Below are 24,497 nucleotides of genomic sequence, written 5' to 3' on the forward strand. Positions count from 1 at the left end.
GGAAACACTCAAAAGTTGCATGTTCTCATGAGACTGAGTGAAGAAATACATTCAGGCCACATGCCTGCCCCTTCCTAGACCTGTGGGACTCCTCACTATACCCCTCTGAGCTTCAGTTTAATCTAGAAAATGAGGGTGACTGGTCCCCCACTTCACAGCCTGCTGTGAACATTGAATAAAACAACCCAAGTGAAAGTGCTTTGAAGCTACTTCTTACTGTGTCCATGAAAATAGTACTGTTGTATTTAATGGCAGTCTCAATAAATTTAATTTAACAATAAAAAAATGCTGAAATACTGGGAAGATCAAGGCAATGAAAGGATTTTATTAGGCTGATGAACTGAGCAGAGAAAGAGCCCCAATCATGCAAATTTTCTTCCCAACGTTGCTGTCATTGAGTTGAAGTTTCTGCTGACCAGATGAAGGACTGACTGAAAGTAAAACTAACAAGGAAAAATGAAGCTACAGCATCACTTACTTACATGTTTTCCATTTAGGTGAGTTGATTATTCTTTTTTTTTTTTTTTTTGAGGCGGAGTCTCGCTCTGTCGCCTGGTCTGGAGTGCAGTGGCCAGATCTCAGCTCACTGCAAGCTCTGCCTCCCGGGTTTACGCCATTCTCCTGCCTCAGCCTCCCGAGTAGCTGGGACTACAGGCGCCCGCCACCTCGCCCGGCTAGTTTTTGTATTTTTAGTAGAGACGGGGTTTCACCGTGTTAGCCAGGATGGTCTCGATCTCCTGACTTCGTAATCCGCCCGTCTCGGCCTCCCAAAGTGCTGGGATTACAGGCTTGAGCCACCGAGCCCGGCCGTGAGTAGATTATTCTACAGAACAATGATTCTAAAGAACAAACCAGACTGCTTCCAGGGATGACCAATTGTGCCATCTCTAATGCCAATTTTCTCTTACAATAAACAATTAAAATCCATTTCACCAATCCCAAACCTACCTTTGAAATGCACAAGTACAAGGTAATTTATTCTGTTCCAGTGCAGAGAACATGGAGAAATTCCTTTGCAGGTATCAGAAGAGAATTTAATTCTTGTTCAGTCTCAGCTCCATGTACCACAGAGTCAGAAAGCAACAAGTTCATAGACTGAACCACATATACCAACGAGAAGGTATACTGAACTTTCCGCAAGTAGACAAAATGGCAGAAGAAAATGCACTGACACTCCCGGAGCCTAAAGCATCCAACCAATAAAATTTTGTTAAAATCTCATATTTACTCTTAAAAATCCAAGTAAATCTTATATTCTATACCACAATAAATTGCCTTTTTAAAGAATGTTTTGAGTCAATTACCGGCTAACTACTAAACCTTTTCCCTAAAATCTTTGAATAAAAAAGAGCCATCAGTCCCTGGCCAGTCACTACACATCATCAAGGTAACATGTATCTCAGTTTGAGGAGCTACAGGTCACAAGAGAGAGAAGATGGTACCACTCCAGCCATCACATCCATTTTAACATTGGCCTTGCATCAAGATCAAACATTCAATTCAGAACAGCTTCCTGGAGGGTACAGAGAGGAGGAGTTTGGGTTTGCAAGGGGGTGCAGCCATCCATTTTGGCCCCTCCAGCCCTACCTAGAAGGGCCAGCAGCTAAGGTACTTGACTCCCCGCTCCACACAGCCCACCTCTGGCCACTCACCCGGATCCGGCGCATGGCAGCCACGATCTCCACCCTGCTGTTGGGCCTTGGCACGTCCAGGCTTCCTACGTACTGTGGGGGAGAAGCAAACACTCATTGAGAGGAGGGGTAGCAAGTGTCCCTAATCCCAGAAAGTTCCAAAGGGTGAAGGGCCAGCTCATCTGCCCATTTGACAGATGAAGAAATTAAGAGCCAGAAGGGTGTCTGAGTCTGTTTCTAACTTTATAAAAAGCAAGTTAACCAGAAATTACTGCTTCCTTTATCTTGCTCTTAACCAGAGATCCAGTCGAGTACTGTGTCTAACCAAGCAGCCTTTCAAGCCAGAAAGTCTTGGGTGTGAAGACTCTTCCACCACTAATTTTACGGCAAGGCAATTCACTTTTTTTGTCTCAATTTTCTCAACTGTAAAATCGGCTCTCAGTAAAGATCAAACAGAATAAAATATCCTACACAAAAGTGATTGGCAAATATTAGTGCTCTCAAAAAAAAAAAGAATATATACCTTTTTTAACTATGGAACTTCACTGATTTAGCCCTAGATGTTTTTTTTTTTATTTTATTTTATTTTTTGAGATGGAGTCTCGCTCTGTCGCCCAGGCTGGAGTGTAGTGGCCAGATCTCAGCTCACTGCAAGCTCCGCCTCCCAGGTTCACGCCATTCTCCTGCCTCAGCCTCCCGAGTAGCTGGGACTACAGGCGCCCGCCACCTCGCCCGGCTAGTTTTTTTTTTGTATTTTTTAGTAGAGACGGGGTTTCACCGTGTTCGCCAGGATGGTCTCGATCTCCTGACCTCGGAATCCACCCGTCGCGGCCTCCCAAAGTGCTGGGATTACAGGCTTGAGCCACCGCGCCCGGCCCAGCCCTAGATGTTTTAGATACCTGACGCATTTGATTAAGTTCCTGTTTGGAAGAAAGAAATGAACTAATTTATTTAAAATTTTTTATTATGCTTAGAAGTTATTTTAAAACCAATTTGAATATGAAGATGAACGCTTAATATGAGTACTTTCTTACTGTAAGCTATTCAAATAATACAGAAATATGCAGCACAAAAGAATAAAGTCCCTACTGTAACAGTTGATGTACATCTCTCTTTGTGTACTGATGGGTATTATTCACAGACGGGGGGAGTTTGTTTTATATAAAGGTTCATATTACTCACATTGTTCTGCAACTTGGTTTTTTGACTTTAAATATAACTAGGGCATCTCTCTATGCCAATGAATACAAGACTATTACATTACACATAATGGCTCCCCTACTGATGGACATGCTATGTCACTATTACAAATTATACTTTTCATCTATACAAGTTTGAGCCCATCCAAGTAGCTCTGGAAGTAAGATTGCCGGATTCCTAGAAGTAAGATTGCTGGATCAAAAGTATAATCTTGGCTGGGCACTGTAGCTCATGCCTGTAATTCTATTCTTTGGAAGGCTGAGGCAAGGAGATCACTTGAGGTCAGGAGTTCGAGACCAGCCTGGCCAACATGATGAAACTCTGTCTCTATTAAAAATACAAAAATTAGCTGGGCGTGGTGGCACATGCCTGTAATTCCAGCTACTCGGAAGGCTGAGGCACGAGAATTGCTTGAACCCAGGAGGCAGAGGTTGCACTGAGCTGAGATCATGCCATGTCACTCTAACCTGGATGATGGAGTGAGGCTCTATGTCAAAAAGTAAAAATTTAAAAAGGTATAATCTCTAGATATCATTCCTTATAAGAATGAAACAAGGAAATAGGACAACCCAACATTGATTCATTGATTAAGCATCTATGACATGAGTCCCTTCATATACACCATCCCATTAGACACTGACCCACTGGGACTTGCCTTTCCTTATTATACATAAATTACATAAAACAGCCCAAGGGATACACCAGAAATTAAGAGCCCAGAATAACTTAAATGTCTACCCAAGCAAAGATTCCATTAAGAGTGAAGATAAGGCTACGACAGTCATCTGTGCGGGAAAAGAATGTTCTGTGGTTACGGGAAAAGCAAGTTTTTCCCGAAATTTGGAGCTGAAGTCTGACCCCAGTGAGAAGGGTTTCAAAAACTAATTATCACAAAGGGATTTCCCCTAGTATTGATCAACAGTTTGTGCTAATACACTGAAGAACACAACTGGCAAGCAGTGAGCACATTGCAGTTTGGCCCCAAGAGGACAGCCCCACCACAGCCCATGGGGAGCAACACAGCTATTGAAGAACCTTGCAACTCGCTGAGGTAAACAAAACCACTTAGATCTAATAGTGTGGCCAGATTTAATGGTGGTTACATTTTTCCTTCTGAGCTCTGCTGAGGCAGTGCAGTCTGTCAACAAGACAGTGACCCAGAGCTAGGGATGACGTGAGGCCCAGATTCATGACTGTCCAACCTCACAGGCCCTCCAGCCGGGGACAGTTTCCATGCCCCCTCTCCTTGACACTGCACAGCTGATGGCTCCTGCCCTGAATGCCCTGTAGTCAGGAACACACAGGCCTTGAGGGGCTCATGTTCCCTCAGCCATCACATGAGAGCTGGGGCCAAAGAACCGAGCAAGGTCACCCATCACAGGGAGCCTAGGGGACTGTACGGTCCTCCCACTGGATCCCTGCAGACCAGGTAAGGGGGGCTGCTGCCCACTGAGACCCACCACTGGGCCTGAACACAAATACCCAGATGGGGCCCATCCCTACCCTGCCACACACTTGCCTTACCCCACACCCCTACTAACACATCACACACACCACACACTCACTCACTCTTCTTCCTTCCTTCCTTCCTTCCCATTCATGCAAAGAAAATCACTAATCTAAATACCTAGAGATTAGCTTAACCAAAGAAGTGAAAGATCGCTACAATAAAAACTATAAAACATTAATGAAAGAAATTGAAGAGGACACAAAATAATGGAAAGATAACCCATGTTCATGAATTAGAAGAATCACTATTGTTAAAATGTCTATACTACCCAAAGCAATCTACAGATTCAATACAATCCCTAACAAAATACCAATGACATCCTTCACAAAAATAGAAAAAGCAATCCTAAATTTTTTTTTTTTTTTTTTGAGACGGAGTCTCACTCTGTCACCCCGGCTGGAGTGCAGTGGCCGGATCTCAGCTCACTGCAAGCTCCGCCTCCCGGGTTTATGCCATTCTCCTGCCTCAGCCACCCAAGTAGCTGGGACTACAGGCGCCCGCCACCTCGCCCGGCTAGGTTTTTTTTTGTATTTTTTAGTAGCGACGGGGTTTCACCATGTTAGCCAGGATGGTCTCGATCTCCTGACCTCGTGATCCGCCCGTCTCGGCCTCCCAAAGTGCTGGGATTACAGGCTTGAGCCACTGTGCCCGGCCTACAATCCTAAAATTTATACAGAACCATAAAAGACCCAGAAATAGCTAAATTATCCTGAGCAAAAAGAACACAGCTGGAGGAATCACATTACCTGATTCAAATTATGCTACAGAACTATAGCAACCAAAACAGCATGGTACTGGCATACAAACAGACATACAGACCAAAGGAACAGAATGGGGAATCCAGAAACAAATCCATACATCTACTGTGAACTCATTTTTAACAAAGATCCCAAGAACATACATTAGGGAAAGAATAGTCTCTTCAATAAATGGTGCTGGGAAAACTGGATATCCATATGTAGAAGAATAAAACTGGACTCCTATCTCTCACCATATACAAAAATCAAATCAAAATGAACTAAAGACTTAAAACTAAGACCTCGCACTATGAAACTGTTAAAAGAAAACATTGGGGAAACTCTCCAGGACATTGGACTGGGCAAAGATTTCTTGAGTAAAGCCCCACGAGCATAGGCAACCAAAGCAAAAATGGACAAATGGGATCACATCAAGTTGAAAAAGTTTCTGCACAGCAAAGGAAACAATCAACAAAGTGAAGAGACAATCCACAGGATGGGAGAAAAAAATTGCAAACTTCCCATCTGACAAGGGATTAATAACCAGAATATATAAGAAGTCCAAACAACTCTGTAGGAAAAAAAATCTAATAATCTGATTTAAATATGGGTGAAAGATCTGACTAGACATTTCTCAAAAGAAAACACAAAAATGGGAAACAGGTACATGAAAAGGTGCTCAACACCATTATCAGAGAAATGCAAATCAAAACTACAATGAAGTATCTTTCACCCCAGTTAAAATGACTTTCATCCAAAAGACAGGCAATAACAAATGCTGGCAAGGATGTGGAGAAAAGAGAACCCTCGTATACTATCAATGGGAATGTAAATTAGTACAAACAGGATGGAGAACAGTTTGGAGGTTCCTCAAAAAACTAAAACTAGAACTACAACATGATCCAACAATCCCACTGCTAGGATACCCAAAAGAAAGGAATTCAGTATATTGGTGAGGTATCTGCACTTCCAGATTATTGCAGCACTATTCACAATAGCCAAGATTTAGAAGCAGCCTAAGTGTCCCTCACTAGACAAATGGATAAAGAAAATGTAGTACAATGGAGTACTATTCAGCGATGAAAAAGAATGAGATCCTGTCATTTGCAATAACACAGATAAAAATGGAGGTAAGTGAAATAAGCCAGGCACAGAAAGACAAAAACTTCACATGTTCTCACATATTTGTGGGAGCTAAAAATTAAAACAATTCAGCTCATGGAAATAGAGAGTAGAACGACGGTTACCAGTAGGTGGGAAGGGTAGCTGTAGGGGAAGGAAGGATGGTTAATGAGTACAAAAACATAATTAGGTAAGATGAATAAGATCTAGTATTTGAAAGCACAATAGGATGACTACAGTCAACAATAACTTATTGTACATTTAAAAATAACTGAGAGTATAATTGGATTATCTGTAACACCAAGAAAGGATATATGCTTAAGGTGATGGACACCCCATTTACCCTGATGTGATTATTATGCACTGCATGCCTGTATCAAAATATCTCATGTGCCCCCATAAACCTATACACCTATTATGTACCCACAAAAATTGAAAATAAAGTTTTAAAAATAAAAAAATTACAAAAAAGAATCACTAATTTGCCTTTCTGAGAATGCGTCTGGAATAAATAACCTGTTTTCGCTATAGCTGCACCTTAGAGTCATCCAGAGAGATTAAAACGATATATAAAGCAGGATTCAGGTCCGCATCTCCTAGACAAAAGCTAAACATCCACACCAATAACATGAATCAACAGCAGAACTACAACGCCAGGGAAGCAGAGGAAGGGTCAGAAAGTCTACTGCACAGGGCAAAACCAGAGGGTGTGACATGTGAATACTTTCTTTACACATATGACACCACAACGAAGAGTGCCTTGATAACTAATCATTACCACCTCCACAACTAACTTCTGTCTGTCCCTGAGTCTTCATCTTGACCAAAGTGTAAGACACCATCTAAGACCAGACGCACTTGCTGGAGGGTGGCCCTTCTAACTGCTCAACTTCAAGCAATTCTGCAGTAAACTGAACTCAGGCAGCACCCTCCCACTCTTGACTGGAAGGTGAGCTCAGCATGTAGATGAGGTTCAGTCCTAGGAGCCAACAACCTTCAGAGATCCGGGCTCTGTCAGTTCCTACAGAGGGTCAGGCAAAACCAATTCCCTGCCTTCAGTCAAAGACTGATACACTGGTGGCAGGTGATCACTCTGAAACAGCACTCCTTTTATCTGCCTCTCCTGCAGTATGCAGGCTCCCACAGGTTCCTAGGACAATGGAGCTAGGTTGGCCTGATGCCTGAGAATTGGAGGAATATATTTCAAAATGGAAATGCATACTTTCTTCCCCTCCTTCTCCCATGTCATGTTCCTCCTCTAGCCTTCCTCATCATGATTAGTAGCCCCCAGGAAATCCACCAGTTTTTCAAGCATGAAACTTGAGTCATCCCTGAACAGGCTTCTCCCTTATCCATCACAGCTAATCAGTGACTAGGACCTCCTAATTCTCTCCCCTCCACCTCTCTGTCTACACTGCCATTACCTGATCCCAGAAAATCTTCCTCTCTCACTTTGTCTATACAATGGCCTCCTTACTGGTTTCTCCACTACCCACATGGCCCTCTCCAAACCATTCTCCATGAGGCTGTCAGAGTGATCTCTTTATAAAGCAAATTGAGTCATCTTATTCCCTTAAGAACCTCCCACACTTGCTTCCATTTGCTCAAAGATGGCAATCAAAATCCTCAGCATGGCCTACATAGCCACATGGTCCAGCTTCATCTCACACCAGTGGCCTTGCCAATTATTCAGAAGTTCCTCAATCACACCATATCTTCTCACATTCAAGAGCATCTACACATGCTCCTCCCTGTGCACAGAACACTCTTCTTCTACCCACTCGTCCCCTAATCTTCCAACATTCCTGTAGATTTCTGCTTAATCTCTACTTCCCCTTTCTTGACCCCCAGGGTAGGTGAGATGCCCTTAGGGAGGACTCCTATACCTCCCTGCAATTCTCCTGTCTAGAACACACAGCTAAAACATGCTTTAGTCATCACCAACTGACCATGCCTCCCACAGGTCCAGGCACATAGGAGATGCTCAAAATACATTTGACTGAGTAGAATCTTCCAAAAATGAACACAGATTCACCCCAAGTGCCCATGGGAGAATCTCCCCTCTGAGGAACATCCTGAGTCCTAGGTTCTGCCTGGTGTTCTGGCATCTGAGGCATCAGCCTGCTCCTTCCAGCCCTCCATTTCACCCTGTATAGTCCCACAGTAAAACTTACTTGACTTTTATCCAGGTACTTCAACTGGACCTAAGCCAGATGCTCTTATAGTAGCACATGCCATTCGTGGTTTACCGAGAGGGGTGGTATGTTAAACCTTCCTGCTGGTGGATTTTTAATCACCTGGCCTTCTGTAAGACTTCTGTAGCATTCCTGCAGCCCCTGCTTCCAGGAATCCCTGCTGTGAGACATCAGACAGTGCCTCTATTCAGAACACTGACCACTGAACTTAAGGGGAAATAAGGTAAAGGAGTTGAAAAATATCAGGGCCTACTTCTTTTTCATTAACATCTAGAAAGAAAAAAAACTACACAGAAGATGCAAACTGTATAGGTAATCAACATAAGGGATTATCTGTATCTGTTCTATCTGTGGCTTCATCTTCCAGATAAGCAGGAGCTAATTGCAAATAAAGTTAACTGAAGGACTTCAAATTTTTTTAATAAGTTTCTGGACAACCTCAGCCTCAGTACTAAGTTAATATTTCATAGAGTGCTTTCATTTTCTGGCTTCCACCCTGTTTTCTGGAGATTAACTTCTGAAGACACCAATCAATTCTACCATTGTGGCCCCTGGTACGTGAATCATATTGTGAAAAGCAGCAAGACAGAAAGCTTGAAACATCCACCAATGTACTCGCCATCCATAGACTTGTTAGACTTTCTGCCATCACCATCACCTTCTTCTGGAAACGCCTTTTACTCACAATGTTTATGTCAGGTGCTTCCAGAGACAAGGAAAAAATGTATTTATCAATCAAAAATAAATGCATCAGATTATTCTGCTTCTGATAAAGTTGGAGTAGCTAGTATCAGATTAAGCCTCCCACAAGTAACAAATAGGAGCTCTGAACAAGATAGAAAAACTAGTTCTGCATAGAATGCAGGACACAAAAACCCTAGCCTCAGGATGAGGAAGGCTAGTTCATTAATATAAACTGTGAATGTTAGTTCATAATAATGTATCAATATTGGCTTATCAATTATAGCTAATGTATTACACTAATGTAAGATATTAATAATAAGGAAATAGGGAAGGAAGGGAATAAATGAGAACTCTGGCCTTGCCTCTCAATTTTTCTCTAAACCTAAAACTTCTCTAAAAAATAAAATCTATTGTTTAAGATAATAATAGTAACTTTGAAAGCCCTGGAAAGAGACCAAAAACAGGCAGAGATTACGGGAAGTCAAGCTTTGAAAGAAGGGAACTGCTCTAGGTGAGGCTTGGGTGTGTGGCATCTCATCTGGCAGCACAACCCCACAGGCACAGCACAGGCCGGCTGGAGCTTAGGCAGAAAAGCTCACTCTGACAACCTGGGGAGTTGGATACCAGAGACTGGGACAGCCAGAGGAGCTTAAAAGAGAGGGCGGGCAGGAGGCAGTCACAAAGGGGAAGCCTCCAAAATCACGTGTAAACCCCAGCCAGGTCTTCAGTGCATGTGCTCAGGAAACTCCAAGGAAGCCAGCAGAAGGGGGCAGGTGGAAAAACAAGAAAATCAAGTGGAGATTTTAACTGCTCCCCACTTCAGGGGAGGCAGATTTAGGATTTATGACTAGCCAAGTTAACTATCATTAAGAACAAGAAAACATGCTTCCGAAGAAGCTAGCAGAATCTTCTGCTATGGGTTTGTTAAAGCCCCGCTGACTACCTAGCACAGGCAAGGCCACAGGAAAGGACAGGACCCCCAGAAATAGGCATAATGTAAAGGTCCCTGCCTCTACTGCACTCCCAGCTCTCATCTCCTCTCTGAAGCTGCTCAGTTCTACAGCCTCAGCACACAGCATACAACATGTGAGTTTCAGGGGTAACTCCCTTCTTTTACAGAGGACAGTGAGGCCCAAAGCAGTTAGCAGATGGCAGAGAGGGGGTTCGGTCTCCTGCAGGCTCCTGGCTTCCAGTCTAGGATCCCTGCATTCTTCCCAGCTCTCTCCCTTGGGGGTCCCAAATGCAGACTGGTCTCCCTGTCTACCTCCTCTTATCCCACTGGTCTCCTGGTCATACTGTGTCCTCTCTCCAAAACACACACAAGCATAAAGAAATCTGATAGGCCGGGCGCGGTGGCTCAAGCCTGTAATCCCAGCACTTTGGGAGGCCGAGACGGGCGGATCACGAGGTCAGGAGATCGAGACCATCCTGGTGAACACGGTGAAACCCCGTCTCTACTAAAAAAATACAAAAAACTAGCCGGGCGAAGTGGCGGGCGCCTGTAGTCCCAGCTACTCGGGAGGCTGAGGCAGGAGAATGGTGTAAACCCAGGAGGCGGAGTTTGCAGTGAGCTGAGATCCGGCCACTGCACTCCAGCCTGGGTGACAGAGCGAGACTCCATCTCAAAAAAAAAAAAGGGAAATCTGACACCCTGGTCATGCCTAGAAACCCCCAGCTGAGATTGCCTGTCTGAATTAGTCCCTGAACCCATCCTCTGTACTGATAGCTTCCTGAAACAGAGAACCAAAGGAGCTTTCCAAAGGGAAAGCCCTTCCCTGCCTGCAGAAACTGCTCTTGTGCACAGCTGAGCGTCCTGCTGAGAGGGATTATGAATGTGACCAGGGTGAAAGTTCTCGCCTCATTTAGCATGGAACAAAGCAGCATTAACTGCAACAGCAGGAGCGGCCCCAGATTCCAGGGCACACACTCAGCCAGTAAACTCCTACTAAATACTCTGGGGGAGGGGAGGAAAAAGAGAAAAGTTGCGTCAGGGTGTCCCACTCCCCACTTGTGAGGCTTGCTTGAGGCTCTCCAGGTGCTAGGGTGTAAGGGACGTGGGGATAGCGACTCAAAGTGCCCATGTGGACATTTACCAGCATCCTTGCTGTCAACTGCAATCAAGATAGAAGCCTCAGTGCCAATCCCCCACCCACCCCTCACATACACCAGAAAAGCTTCCAAAATGCTTGAAATGCAGCTGCACACCACATCTTCATTTATTTGTAGTCTAAGAGGAATGAGGCACTTATATTTCTTCCTCTCTCTCCCAGCCCATCTGAAAAAGGAAGCACTATTTGAAGGCCATCTGATGCAACTGTGTCACTATTGATCAGTAGCTCAGCAGGGGCCGATGAATGTGCCAGAGATCACAGCAGAATCCTTCCTGCTCCTCAACACTAAGGGGCTGGGTGCAAAATAATTGCGATGACTTGTCTTTATGCTAATGCCATGCAATTCTCTAAAAGGGACACAGGGTAAGACAGAACAATCCAACCAGAATGCCCATGGGAAGGCTGCATCTTTCAGTTCTCTTAGTCTCCATTAGCAAAAGCTTAGATGGGTTGGCCTGATTATTTTTATTATGAGGATCTGAGGGTTACAGCAAAGAGGAGAGAAAAAAAGCAGGAAGACAGAGAAACTGTTCTGGCCTTTCAACTATTAGCTCCTGAATAAAAGCCTCAGGTTGGTGATTAAAATCTCTGGCTTGTGTCACAGAGGCAGGTGTGAGGCAGAGGCCGGGCTGCACCCTGGGCAGCCAGCACTTTCTGTCATGCCTACCTGGGATGCTGACTTGGCCAACAGGTTATTTTCTCCTAGGGAAAAGAAAGGAAAAGAAAGAAAGTCCAACGCATGGTGTGAGGCAGAAGGAAACACTAACAAAGGCTGTATGATCATTAAAATCATCACCTGCATCAGGTAAACCAGGAATGGACAGGTGAACAAAGAACACCAGAAAACCAATAAGGAACTCAGATCCAATGACAGAGTTTAAGTGGCCTCAAATGTGATTTGATCTAACCCTTCATTTTATAGAAAGGAAAATCAAGGCTCAGAGAAAGAATGAAAATGTAGCTTGTGAGTGGCAGAATCAGAACCAGTGTAAGACTCCCTACCTTATACCACCACGCTAATACTTCAGTAGGAAATAAGTAATCAGGATGAACACAAGCCAATGCCCCAGTAAGGCCTGATTCACTACATTAAACTCAACTTTAGCTAAATGAGGATGCCTGTGTATGGACACCCAAATTGTCAGAAGGTCAAAAACACATCAGTGAAAAATGGTGGGGCACCGACATTTGCAAGGAATGGACAGGGGTCCCTATTTGGTTCATCTGAATGACTTTGGGAATGGAATTAAACGACTTTGGGAATGGAAAGAGGGAAATGGTCATCCAACTACTGGAGAACAGTAAACTGAAGAAATGAGAAGGATGACAACAGAGAGAGATCCCTTATTCTTCACATGAAGAATGAAAGCACTCAGCTTTGCACAGCACCAACATCCTATACCTCCTAAATTCTAAGTACTTAAACTCACCAAGCCTTTGTTTCATTCATGAAATGTACCTAGTATCTGTACTACCCACATGTCAGGGTTGTCATAAGAATCAAAATTAGATGGGCCAGACATGATGGCTCACTCCTGAAATCCCAGCACTCTGAGAGGCCCAGGTGGGGGTACCACTTGAGTCCAAGAGTGCAAGACCAGCCTAGCCAACATAGGAAGACCCTATCTCTATAAAAAATAAAAATGAAAAAAATTAGCCAGGCATGGTGGTACACACTTGTAGTACCAGCTACTCAGAAGGCCATGGTGGGAGGATCACTTGAGCCCAGGAGGTCAAGGCTACAGTGGGCCATGATTGCACCACAGCAAATCCAAATTAGATAATGCAGATAGAGGTTTTACAGTTTAGAAAATATTTTACAATCATAAGGAGATAATATTCTTTGCATTATCATGTTCTTGCTTTGTGAGCCAAGGAGATCCTGAAGGTACAGAATTTGTAGCTTTACAATAATGGCCTCCTTGAATTCTCATAGACTAATGACTGTACACAGAGTGAGGTGTGGTTACTGTAAAATAGTAACCAAAGTTAGTTAGCTGTTAGTTGTGGTTACTGTAAAATAGTAAAAAGATTTCCTTATATTTTATGTAACAAATGTATTAAGTTCTTTAGAGGAGAAAAATGAAGACAGTTATTTACCAGAATTATACTCAGATCCCCAAATTTAAAGGTTTTGTATGTGTGTATGTATGTATAAGTAGCAATAAAAGAAAGATTCAAAAGTTTGCTAAGTTTTTTCTTTTTTAAGCCCTTTAAGTAATGATATAACTAGAAACTAGGTTTCTAAAATGCCAGAGTAAATGGAAGGGCAGAATCAAGAAATTAGTCTCAACAGAATCAAAGAGGAGTGAAGACGGAAGTGGTGAATGGCACAACCAGAGTGTCACCAATGACCAGACCACACAACTGGCAAACCCCTACCTGCCACCCCTCATCAGGGAATGGCTAACTATGACACTGCTGACAGAACCTCACGGGATGGGCTCAGTTTGAGGTAAACACCCTGTCACACGTGTCTCCTGTCTGAGCAGGTTGCAACCAGGAAAAGGTTTCCTGGAGTTGGGAATGTGGGGTCTGCAATGCAGTCATTAATCATTTGTCAGCCTCACTGCTGAATGAAACCCCACAAATGAGTAAAATTTCCAGATAACTGGCATGTTCCCCACTTAAATGTAAAGTTTTCTATATTTTAAACTCTCTTGATTAGAAATCTCTCTAAAATATATTCCACGCTGTCCTAACTATCAAGTCTCTGTAAGTCAGAATAATCTTTACATATGTCACTTAACGTGTAAACTACAAATCGGCAATGACCCTGGAGGAACGGCTCCAGACTATTATTAATACTATACCTTTTGAGTCCTTGAAGCTGATTTTTAGGATTTTTCTAAATCTTCCTACACTGTTAGAAGAAAGAAAGATGACAATATGCTACATATGCTTTCGCCTTTAACAACGCCTGTCCTCAAATCCTCAAGGAAGTACTAGCAAGACAAATTCGGCAACACACAAACAACAACAACAACAACAAAATACACAATGATCAAGTAGAATATACCCCAAGAATAAAAGGTTAGTTCAACATATGACCATATGTTCATCTCAACAGACAAAAAACACCCCACATTTGACAAAATCCAATACCCTTTCATACCCTTTCATGATTTAAACACACACACACACACAGACACACACACACACACACCAAATTATGGATAGAAAGGAACTTCCTCAAACTAATAAAGGGCTTCTACAAAAACCCACATCCTATTTAATGGTGAAAGATTGAATGCTTTTCCTTTAAGATCAGGAACGAGACAAGGATGTCCACTCTTGTCACTCTATCCATCTTTCTCACAGAGTCACTGTAAAGATTAAATAAAATAATACATATGAAGTGATTGGCATTTAGATCTTCTTTCAGCTCCACATCTAAGTTAGTTCTCCCTGTTACACATGGTTCCACTTATCACAGTTTTGGTTAGTATCTGTTTGATTCTTAGATTAACTATGTCTCCCCAAACTAGACTGCATTGGTAGCTCCAAGGTATAATTGTTGTTGTCACCACTGTATCCTGAGCGCCTAGTACAAAGCTTGGGCCACCAAACAAATGAGTGGACAAATGATAGCTTTTCCAGTTTTTAAGCAAGAAACTTTAAGATGTTATCTAGTTCTTTACCTGCCTTCAGGCAGTCCCACACCTCCTGCACTATTAAGACTCCATCTTATTACCCAACTTCCTATGGTGATCCACCCAACAGTCCTCATAGCAGAGGAATTAATTATTCTCATTAACATCAGTAGCAGCATCACAAAACAGCAACTATTTTTGCAATGATTTTTCAGATAAGGTAATCCAATTAAGCTAAAGGAAGTGGAAAGTCTGAGAAATCTAGTCCCGGCATTAATTCCTCTAACTAAAATGTGGAAAGAAAGAGAGCAAGAAAAGCCACAAAACAAACAAAGAAGTCAAAGAAAAAGAGTGCACAAGGACGGCCAGTGAAAGAAGATGGAGGTGAGGGGCACACATGGACGGTGAGGATAGATTTTCCCAGAAACAAAGAGGGAAGAGAGACATCAGCACTACAAAGTAGTTCCGAGGTCTTTCGGCCCCACATTTGTTTTATTCCAACAAGGCAGAACTGACTAATGTTCAATGATCAGGAGTCTTGCTCAAGGTCGCTAACTTACAGTGAAAGTGAGAGAGACTATGACCCAGGTATCCTGGCTTCAAAGCCGATGATCTAAAAATAAAAATATATATTAGAATCACATGAAAAGGCTCATTGGTTCCAACTCTAGCTCCACCACTTTCTAGCTGCTCTATGAATTTGAGCCATCTGGTCAACCTCCCAGCACCTCAGCTTTATCATTTATGAAGAGAAACTTTGCAAGATTACCAGGGTGATTAAATGAGACCATGTAGGGAAAGCACCTAGTATTTCACACTGAAGCTCCATTCCTTTATTTAAAAATTACAGAGCAGTTTCTATTTGCCAAAGATAAGGAGGCAAGAAGAAAAGAGATTGTAAACAAACAACCTACAGAATGTTAGTATATATTTGCAAACTATGCATGGGACAAAGGCTTAATAACTTAATAAGCAAAAAAAACAAATCCAATAAAAAGTAGGCAAAGAACATGAATAGAACTTCTCAAAAGAAGACATACACAAGGCCAACAAATGTAAAAAAAAATGCTCATCATCACTAGAGAAATGCAAATCAAAACCACAGTGAGATACCATCTCACACCAATCAGAATGGCTTTTGTTAAAAAGTCAAAAAATTACAGATGTCGGTCAGGCTGTGGAGAAAAGGGCCTGTTGGTGGGAATACAAATTAGTCCAGCTACTGTGGAGAAGTCTGGAGATTTCTCAAAGAACTAAGAGCTGAACTACCATTTGACCCAGCAATCCCATTACTGGGTATATACCCAAAGGAAAATAAATCATTCTACCAAAAAGACATATGCACTCATATGTTCATTGCAGCATTATTCACAATAGCAAAGTCATGGAATCAATCCAAGTGTCCATCAACAGTGAATTGGATACAGAAAATGTGCTACATACGCAACACAGAATACTACACAGCAAAACAAAGAAAGAAATCATGTTATTTGAAGCAACGTGAATGCAGGTGGAGGCCATTTTCCTAAGGGAATTAACACAGGAACAAAAAACCAACTATTGTAGGTTCTCACTTATAAATGGGAGTTAAACACTGGGCATACCCATCGAATAGACCTGCACATGTACTCTTGATTCTAATAATATATAGAGAGAATGACCACACTCTGTCCTAGCAAATAAATGATTGTCTAGAGGATCTTGAATGAATACAAAAGGAACGAGGGAAGAAAAAAGGAAGTAGTCGTGGATGAGAACACAGGGCCTGCAGGCAAAGGTATTCTCTGGGACCCAGAGAAATGCTTTAGAAAACAAAATTAAGACTGCAGGCTAGGTGCAGTGGCTCACACCTGTAATCCCACCACTATGGGAGGCTGAGGCAGGTGGATCACTTGAGGCTAGAAGTTCAAGACCAGCCTGGCCAAGATGGCGAAACCTCATCTCTACTGAAAATACAAAAAATTAGCTGGGCGTGGTGGTGCACACCTGTAATCTCAGCTATTCAGGAGGCTGAGGCATGAGAATCACTTGAACTAGGGAGGCAGAGGTTGCAGTGAGCCAAGATTACACACTGCCCTTCAGCCTGGGTGACAAAGTAAGACTCTGTCTCAAAAGGAAAAAAAAAAAGCAAGACTGCAACTCTGGCTGAGAAACTGAACCTCAAATCACAGGGCTTGCCTCCCATTCTGAGAGATGCCAATGATCCACAGCAAGCGTTGAGATTTGTCTGACAAAAGCTATTTTTAAGGAGAAACCAATATTTTAATAAAGATTTAAAAAAAAAAAAAGATTTTTTTGTGGTGAAAGATTCATATTACATACCACAGAGCTAAACAAACATTCCTGATAGAGGTCCCTGTTTTTCCCACACAGAGCTATTCCACTGCACCAGTGGCCTCATCTCCCTTTCTCCTCCTGTCGTAACAAAGCCCTTTCAAGAGTCCCTCCATATATCCCATTCAACAAAGCAAAATCCTGGAAGTGAGCCTCTGAGAAAGCATCCACTCTTCCTCCAGCACTGAGATCTGTGGACATCTTGTCATCAGTCCTTTCCCATTCATAGGCTATCTGTAAGCTCCTGATAGATAATGTCTAGCTTGTCTCTGGAATGGACAGCAGGGTAGAGCTCCCACCCACAAAAACAAAGAGGAAGCAAGCCACAGGGCCACACTGGCTTTCAGCCCAGAGGCCTCTACAATCCTTCAGTACCAAACAGAAACACAGCGTCTTGGTGGCTAGAGCCTTGTGGTCTTCAACCATCTCATCCCTGGAGTTCTGGGAGATACCAAGAAGATAACAACTAAAGAGGGAATGAGGTCAAAACCCAGGATGGGCTGAGAGCCACTAGGGCAGAGTGAAATACAACACGCTCTGAGCCAGAGCCCTCATCCACAAGGGAGCCTACTGCCAGATGCTTACCTATTATGAGGTATGTTACTTAGGTGCAAGAAGCAAGGGCAAGGGTAGTAGAGGTGGAGGTCAACCAGGAAGCATCTGCAAGTACAGTTAGGTTGACCAACCATCCCGGTTTGCCTGGCACTGTCCTGGTTTTAGCAGTAAAAGTCCCACATCCCAGGAATCCCTGGCCCTGTGTGAACCCCCGCTCTGGCTAACTGCCCTAGGTGCAGTGTCCCCTCCCCTTCCTCAAGAATGGTTTCACTAGCAAGACGGTAAAACACCCCCGGCACATCAGGGGTGCTACAGATGCTGCCTGTAGCCTTGCCAGCTAAGCACATGACCTCTCTTAGAGAAGGGCTTTCTCAATGCCTTGGCTCCTAAGTAAAGTCATGGAAAACTAAGGAAGAAACGGGTGCTGAAGAAGCAAGCTCAGTCCTTCTGGATGGCCCCCAGGCAGACCGGAGCCCAGGCCTCTGGCTCCAGCTTGCCAGGGTCACAGAGATGTTCTTCAAAACCTGGCACTTGGCCACACCAGCTTCTCCCTCCACTATCTATCCAGGATAGATCTGGGGAACCAAATGAATAAAATAAAATGCTATGTAAGGGTATAGCACAACAATTATTAATAACCTCATATTAATTTCAATGGATGTATTTTTATACAAATTCGAAAAAGTGCAAACCCCTCCCACCCATCTCCACAAAGTCTTATCCTCTTGGGCCATTCTGCCCACATTTACAAAACCAAGCCAAAGGGAAACCATGTATCCCACCATCACCACCACCCCACTGCACAACAGAAACTTAGACTAACTGCAATCTCCTAAGAGACCTTGAGCAAGAACCACCAGGCTATGTTTTTTCTGAAAACCTGACTCACAGAAACTATGAGAGAATAGATGGTTATGATTGCTTTAAGCTGTTAGGTTTTGAGGCAATTGGCTACTAATACACTGTACATATTTGCTACACCAACTAGAGTTATTTACCAAATCAATAGGTTATGCATTTAAAAAAAAAAAAGAGGTGTCAATGTATCCTGTTTCCTAGGGTTACATTTAACATTTAATGTGAGGTACTGAGAGTGGCTTCACTGGCCACACCAGCATCCCCTCTTACCCACCTAGTATTCTCCTACAGACCCTTATATGCTTACATACACACTCCAAACCAATCACCGCTTGCTTGCTTTCTGTTAAGGAGGGTGTTCTGTCTGTGGATTCCTAAGTGGCTATGTAGGAAGGACAGCAATATGAGCAGCCACAAGAGAAATGCCTGTCTAGGTATACAGCAACACAGCAAGACCCAATTACATGTGTGTGTGTACACATGTGCATAACTGAAGGCTCAAGGGAGACCCTGAGTAACCACGGAAGGGAGAAAGCACGAGTTTTTTCATTCATGGGACAGCAGAATGAGGGGCAGGCAACTGAACAAGAAGATGGATTTCAAAATCAAGCAGAGAAAGGGCAGAAAAAGATCCTTATATACAGATTTTTGAAAAGAAAAACAGAGCTCTGAGGTTTACCTCTAAGTGCCTCAGAATCCCTGGACTGCCTCAGCTTCACGGCAAAAAAAATGGTTAGCAACAACACTGTGCTGATCCCAGACAGCAATCCTAGCAACCATGGTGATGGGTACCATTAACTCTGATCAATAGACAGAAAACCTTCCAGAGGCACATGCCAACCCAGATACAGTTAAAGTGTAAGCAAATGGCAAATCAACAGTGCTGCAGAAGTGCAGAGGGACAGACAAACGGCTCTCAGGGTGGCAGGAGTGGCCCAGAATTTGAATGTGCTTATCAATGTGGCTGAGAGGCTGAAATTGACAAAGAAGAGATAGATGGAAAGAAAATGTTGAGAAGTGGCATTTTTGTAGGAGGCTGAATGCAAATGCAAATAGTGCTTTGCCTCCTAATCTGTGACAGGGGTGTCCATCAAAGACAAAGTCAAAGAAGCAAAGGAAGATCAACTCCAACTCTCAACTCCTACCTCCACTAAAACTAAGGTGCAGGAGGACTGAGGGTAGAATGGAAATTCAGAGATCAAGTACCAAGTTGACAAGGATCTCAGAATCTTCACGAGCAAGTCCGAGGTGCTTTTCATATGAGTCACTAATTCCTCGGCAACAGACTCAGAGCTGCTGCACTCTGACCTGCACTCTGGTTGATCTGATGTACTACACCTCTTTCTAAAATACCAGAGCATGTTTGGAAGGGCAGTATTCATCCCAGAAAAGCTAGGAGGTACTTATGTATGCTCCAAGGCAGCTCCCTTCATGCTACAGCCAGCTGAGAAGCACTTTTTAAACAAACACACAAAAACAAACATCTCACTATGGTTCTTCCACTAACTTGTCTCTTTAAACTTTGGCAGATCACTTGACATTGAGTTTCCTGTCTGTGAAAGGCAGAGAGTACCCATTTACCCACCTTTGCAGCATGGGAGAAAAGAAAAAGGACACATCTGGAAAGCAGTGAGAGAATGAGAGTAAGCCCAGGGTATTATACCAGCAAGACAGAATCTGAAGTTCTAATTTTACATTCTCATTTCCAAAAACTGCTGCTGGTTCTACATTTTTCCATACGATATGGTAATCTACAAGACTGACGCTCCACAAAGAAAAGAATGATGTCTTGCATTTCTTTTGTATCCAGCCCAATACTGAATACATGGTAGGTATTAAAAGAATTAGAAGAGGTTAGATAAGACTAAGGGAGCTGGAGGATCATGAGCCTAGATTTATATCATAAAATACTTGGTCAAATAACACCATACATTTAAAAGAAAGAAAGAAAGAAAGAAGAAAGAAGAAAGAAAGAAAGAAAGAAAGAAAGAAAGAAAGAAAGAAAGAAGAAGAAGAAAGAAAGAAGAAATAAAGAAAGAAAGAAAGAAGAAAGAAGAAAGAAGAAAGAAAGAAAGAAAGAAAGAAGAAGAAAGAAAGAAAGAAGAAAGAAAGAAAGAAAGAAAGAAAGAAAGAAAGAAAGAAAGAAAGAAAGAAAGAAAGAAAGAAAGAAAGAAAGAATCCCCATCTCAGTAGCTATTTTCCTGCCCCAGAACTACCTTTCTTCTCTATTACACCCCCTCAAATTCTACCCCACTTCAAGAACCAGGTCAAATTGCATTTTCTTCCCTGTGAAGTACTCCCTGACTACTCCACACCACAGCAGTATCCTGCTCCTCTGAAGAATGACGTACAGCATTTGTTGAGGCCATTTTTGTAGTACTAACTTGGGTTATTTTAATGTTTTCACTTGCTTCTATAACATAGCTTTCACTAGACTCCCAGAATCTCAGGATTCTAAATTGTATTATATAGCTAAATTATATCCCCCTACAACACTAGCCAACAGTTGTTAAAAATTAAAAAATAATTTTTAACAAATTGTAAAATGTTTAAAATTCCCAATACAAAATAATCAATTTACGATATTCCATTCCTAAACAAATTTAAGTAACATGGATGAATCAAATGAAACGTGGTCGACTACATGCACAAAGTTCATTTAGGAGGAGGCCTTTAATGTTCCCAAAAGTAAGTCAGCCTGTTTGCCACTTTTGGTTTTGAAATTCACCGTCCCTGAGTTTCCAGAGGTCAGAAGTGTTCAAGTCACCCTCACGCTTTAAGGCAGAACCCCAGATGGTGAGAATAATTGTATTACAAAGCAAACCTGAGTCTGCAACCTCCCTGCACAGACCTGGCTGCCCCCTTGGGAGATGCAGAAGGCTTCCGCTTTTCAGGGTCCAAAATAAAAGCCAGTTCTGCAGACAGAACAGGTGTCCCCCCATCAAGATTATATCTACAAATCCAGGACATTCGTACCAACTGTTCCTGTCCTCCAGTACTGGAAACCTTCCAGAATGAGAAACAAATTCATCTTCCCACAATTCCAAGAGCCTGTCTTTCCCCCTTGCAGTATATGAAAGTCGAAAACCTTTGCAGATACTCAGTATTCACACTGTCCTTGAGGAGCCTGCAGCCTGACATGACCCAGGAGTCCTTCCATCAGGTGGCAACCATTACCTCTGAGGACATAAAAACCAAAAGACATGACATCTGTCTTCTAAACGTTAACAGTACACATAAAGAGAGACATATGATTCAACAGTGACAATTGCTAAGGTCACTGCTGTAATAAGGTTATATCTACCAAGCCCAGTAGAAGCACAGAAGGGCAAACACTTAATTTGCTTGGATGCAAGTCACAAGTACTGACAGAGAAGATAATTTTTGAACTTGAAGGATAAATAGTTGGTTGGATAAAAACAGAGAAGGCACCCCATTCTAGGCAGGAACATCAGCATGCACAGAAATGAAGAGTTGAGTCAGCATGGCCTGTTGGTGTGTTCAGATGTTACAAGTCCTCTGCCGGATGAGATGAGGCTGAACACGCAGGCAGGGTCAGGTCATGAGGGCCTTGCATTGCTACTCTTATGTCATGGGTAGCCACCTAAGTATTTTGAGCAATGAACTTTGATCAGGTTTATATGGCTCCTTCATGGATGATAGATTGGAGGGGACACGACAAGAGACCAGTGACAGATAAGAAAGACCTAAAACAGAGTAAAAGAATCAGGGATAGGATGAGAGGATATCTGGGAGATAATAGGGCAGGACTTGGAAACTGATCAGATGTGGCTGTTAGAGAGCGAGATGAATTCAGGGTAATTTTCAGGATTCCTTAACCCTTCCACTGAATGCATGCATCTCTGCATCTTGACATTTTCCCTACTCTCCTTCCTCTCCTCCCCCATTTATAGCACTAGAGTTCTGCTTTTTTTTTTTAAGACAGAGTCTCCCTGTGTCACTCCAGGCTGGAGCGCAGTAGTATGATCTCAGCTCACTGCAACCTCTGCCTCCCGGTTCAAGCAATTTTCATGCCTCAGCCTCCCAAGTAGCTGGAATTACATATGTACCTCCACATCTGGCTGATTTTTGTATTTTTAGTAGAGATGGGGGTTCGCCATGTTGGCCAGGTTGGTCTCAAACTTCTAGCCTCATGTGATCTGCCTCCCTCGGCCTCCCAAAGTGCTAGGATTACAGGTGTGAGTCACTGCTCCCAGCCCAGTTTTGCTTTGAGATAAAGTATTCATTATACCAGGACTTACTATGACTCACTCCTTAGATTCATGAATTTAGCATAAATACTGTCTTAGCTTTTATTGACTGTTTCACCTGTGTTTTATCCTATTAATTGAATTCTTAAAGTTTCCTTTTAAACTGAAATTCATTTTCTCCCAATTTTAGAAGAGATACAATTTTTTGAAAATGTCTTCTCTTCCTTCTCTCCTCCCCAGTTAGCTTATCTCACATCAAGTTCATGGGGCAGGAACTGGATCTAATTCTATGTACTACTTCATGCCAAGCATGTTCTTGGCATTTGTTGAATGCCGATTACTTCTACTGGCCACAAAAAATAATAACAACAATCTATAAACACCTTTGCTTCCTGCAGTTGAGAGGAATTAACCACACTGCAATTAAGGAAAAGCTGGAGAAAACATTTAGTTAGCAACTTCTCAATGCAGAGAATAAGATTAAGGCAATAAATACAAGTTCCAACATATTTCTTTGGAGATGTTTCATAAAATAGTCCAATAAAATGCTAAAGACCACCCAATGCCACAGCAGAATACTAACCACATATGAGTCACTCAAAAGCCAAAATTGAACAGATTCATCTATCATGTAAAAGGGATAGAAGAATAATAAACATCAACAATTTATACTGTTGCCAGATTATTAAAAGGAGAGCTTGTTCTAAAATCTAGTTCACATAAAATGTCATACTTTTAGAATAATAAGACAACAAGAGAGTATGATCTCATTCATAGACTATAAATGGCCTCTGGGTTTAGGCACAGTGGTAACCAAGACAGGTATGGATACCTACGATAATTGGTCCTAGGCAAGAATCAATAGATAAGATAGATAAAGGATAAAATATGACAAAAGATCTTCTGGGGCAACTTAGGAAAGCATTACCAACACAGTGCATCTAATAAAATAATGACTTGTCTTTGTTAATACAGTTTACTTCAAAATTTCAAAGATTAAACCCAAGAATATAGACAAATTAAGTGGACTAATATAATAAGCACACATCTGGAAAATATTTTAGGTAAATGGCTGCTACAGAATGAATTCAGATGGGATATGAAGCAATGGACCCAGAAATCTCAGCCAACATGTGATATCGCAATATTCCATCATTTACTATCACACCGGACCTCACTGAAACAGAAGTGTCCATTAGGCGCCAAGTCAAAAGAGATTACAAAGGAAAAGACAAGTAAGTGTATAGCTCTGACAGATGAACCAGAGCAAACAAGGAAATTGGAGCATATTCAGGCAAAGTGGAGAATCTCAGCAAGAAGAGAGCTCTGGTTTCAGAAACAGACCTTTATCCATGGCACCCAGAACATTGGTAACCAGGGAAAACTGAAGGAGTATGGAAACCGGGAGTGGTCACTCATAGATTCGAAGGGTGGAGGAATCAATATGGAGACTTGTGAGTTGGGAAGCTCTGCTATAGATTCCTATTATGTCATCATCAAAATATTTTATACCAATGACAGTTTCAAACCAAGTTTACTACTACTTTCCACATTGCTTTAATGAGCTAAGATTAGGCTGAACAATTAAGTGCTATCATTAAATAATAATCATCTGATTCCTGTGATCTCACTTTATCAGATAATTCTGTCCAAAGGCAATTCTCCTGTTTCACTAGACCTGAAGGTCACGGAGAAATCTGTATTTTTTTCTTGACTTTATCTTTCTACAAAGGGCATTTCTCCTATGATGATCTTA

The 24,497-nt window shown here is 42.3% G+C and overlaps 1 protein-coding gene across 4 annotated transcripts in view; it reads right to left on the bottom strand.

The window, feature by feature from the left end:
- Positions 1–24,497, bottom strand: part of C8H1orf226 (chromosome 8 C1orf226 homolog) — a 344,250-nt gene that overhangs the window by 257,766 nt on the left and 61,987 nt on the right. For all 4 annotated transcript variants that reach the window (XM_030936747.1, XM_030936746.1, XM_030936749.1 and 1 more), the window contains exon 2: positions 1,653–1,724. In XM_030936747.1, coding sequence (XP_030792607.1) covers positions 1,653–1,724 — 72 coding nt within the window. The remainder of the gene's footprint in view (positions 1–1,652; positions 1,725–24,497) is intronic.

Source organism: Rhinopithecus roxellana, chromosome 8, assembly GCF_007565055.1.
Source record: "Rhinopithecus roxellana isolate Shanxi Qingling chromosome 8, ASM756505v1, whole genome shotgun sequence".
NCBI lineage: Eukaryota > Metazoa > Chordata > Mammalia > Primates > Cercopithecidae > Rhinopithecus > Rhinopithecus roxellana.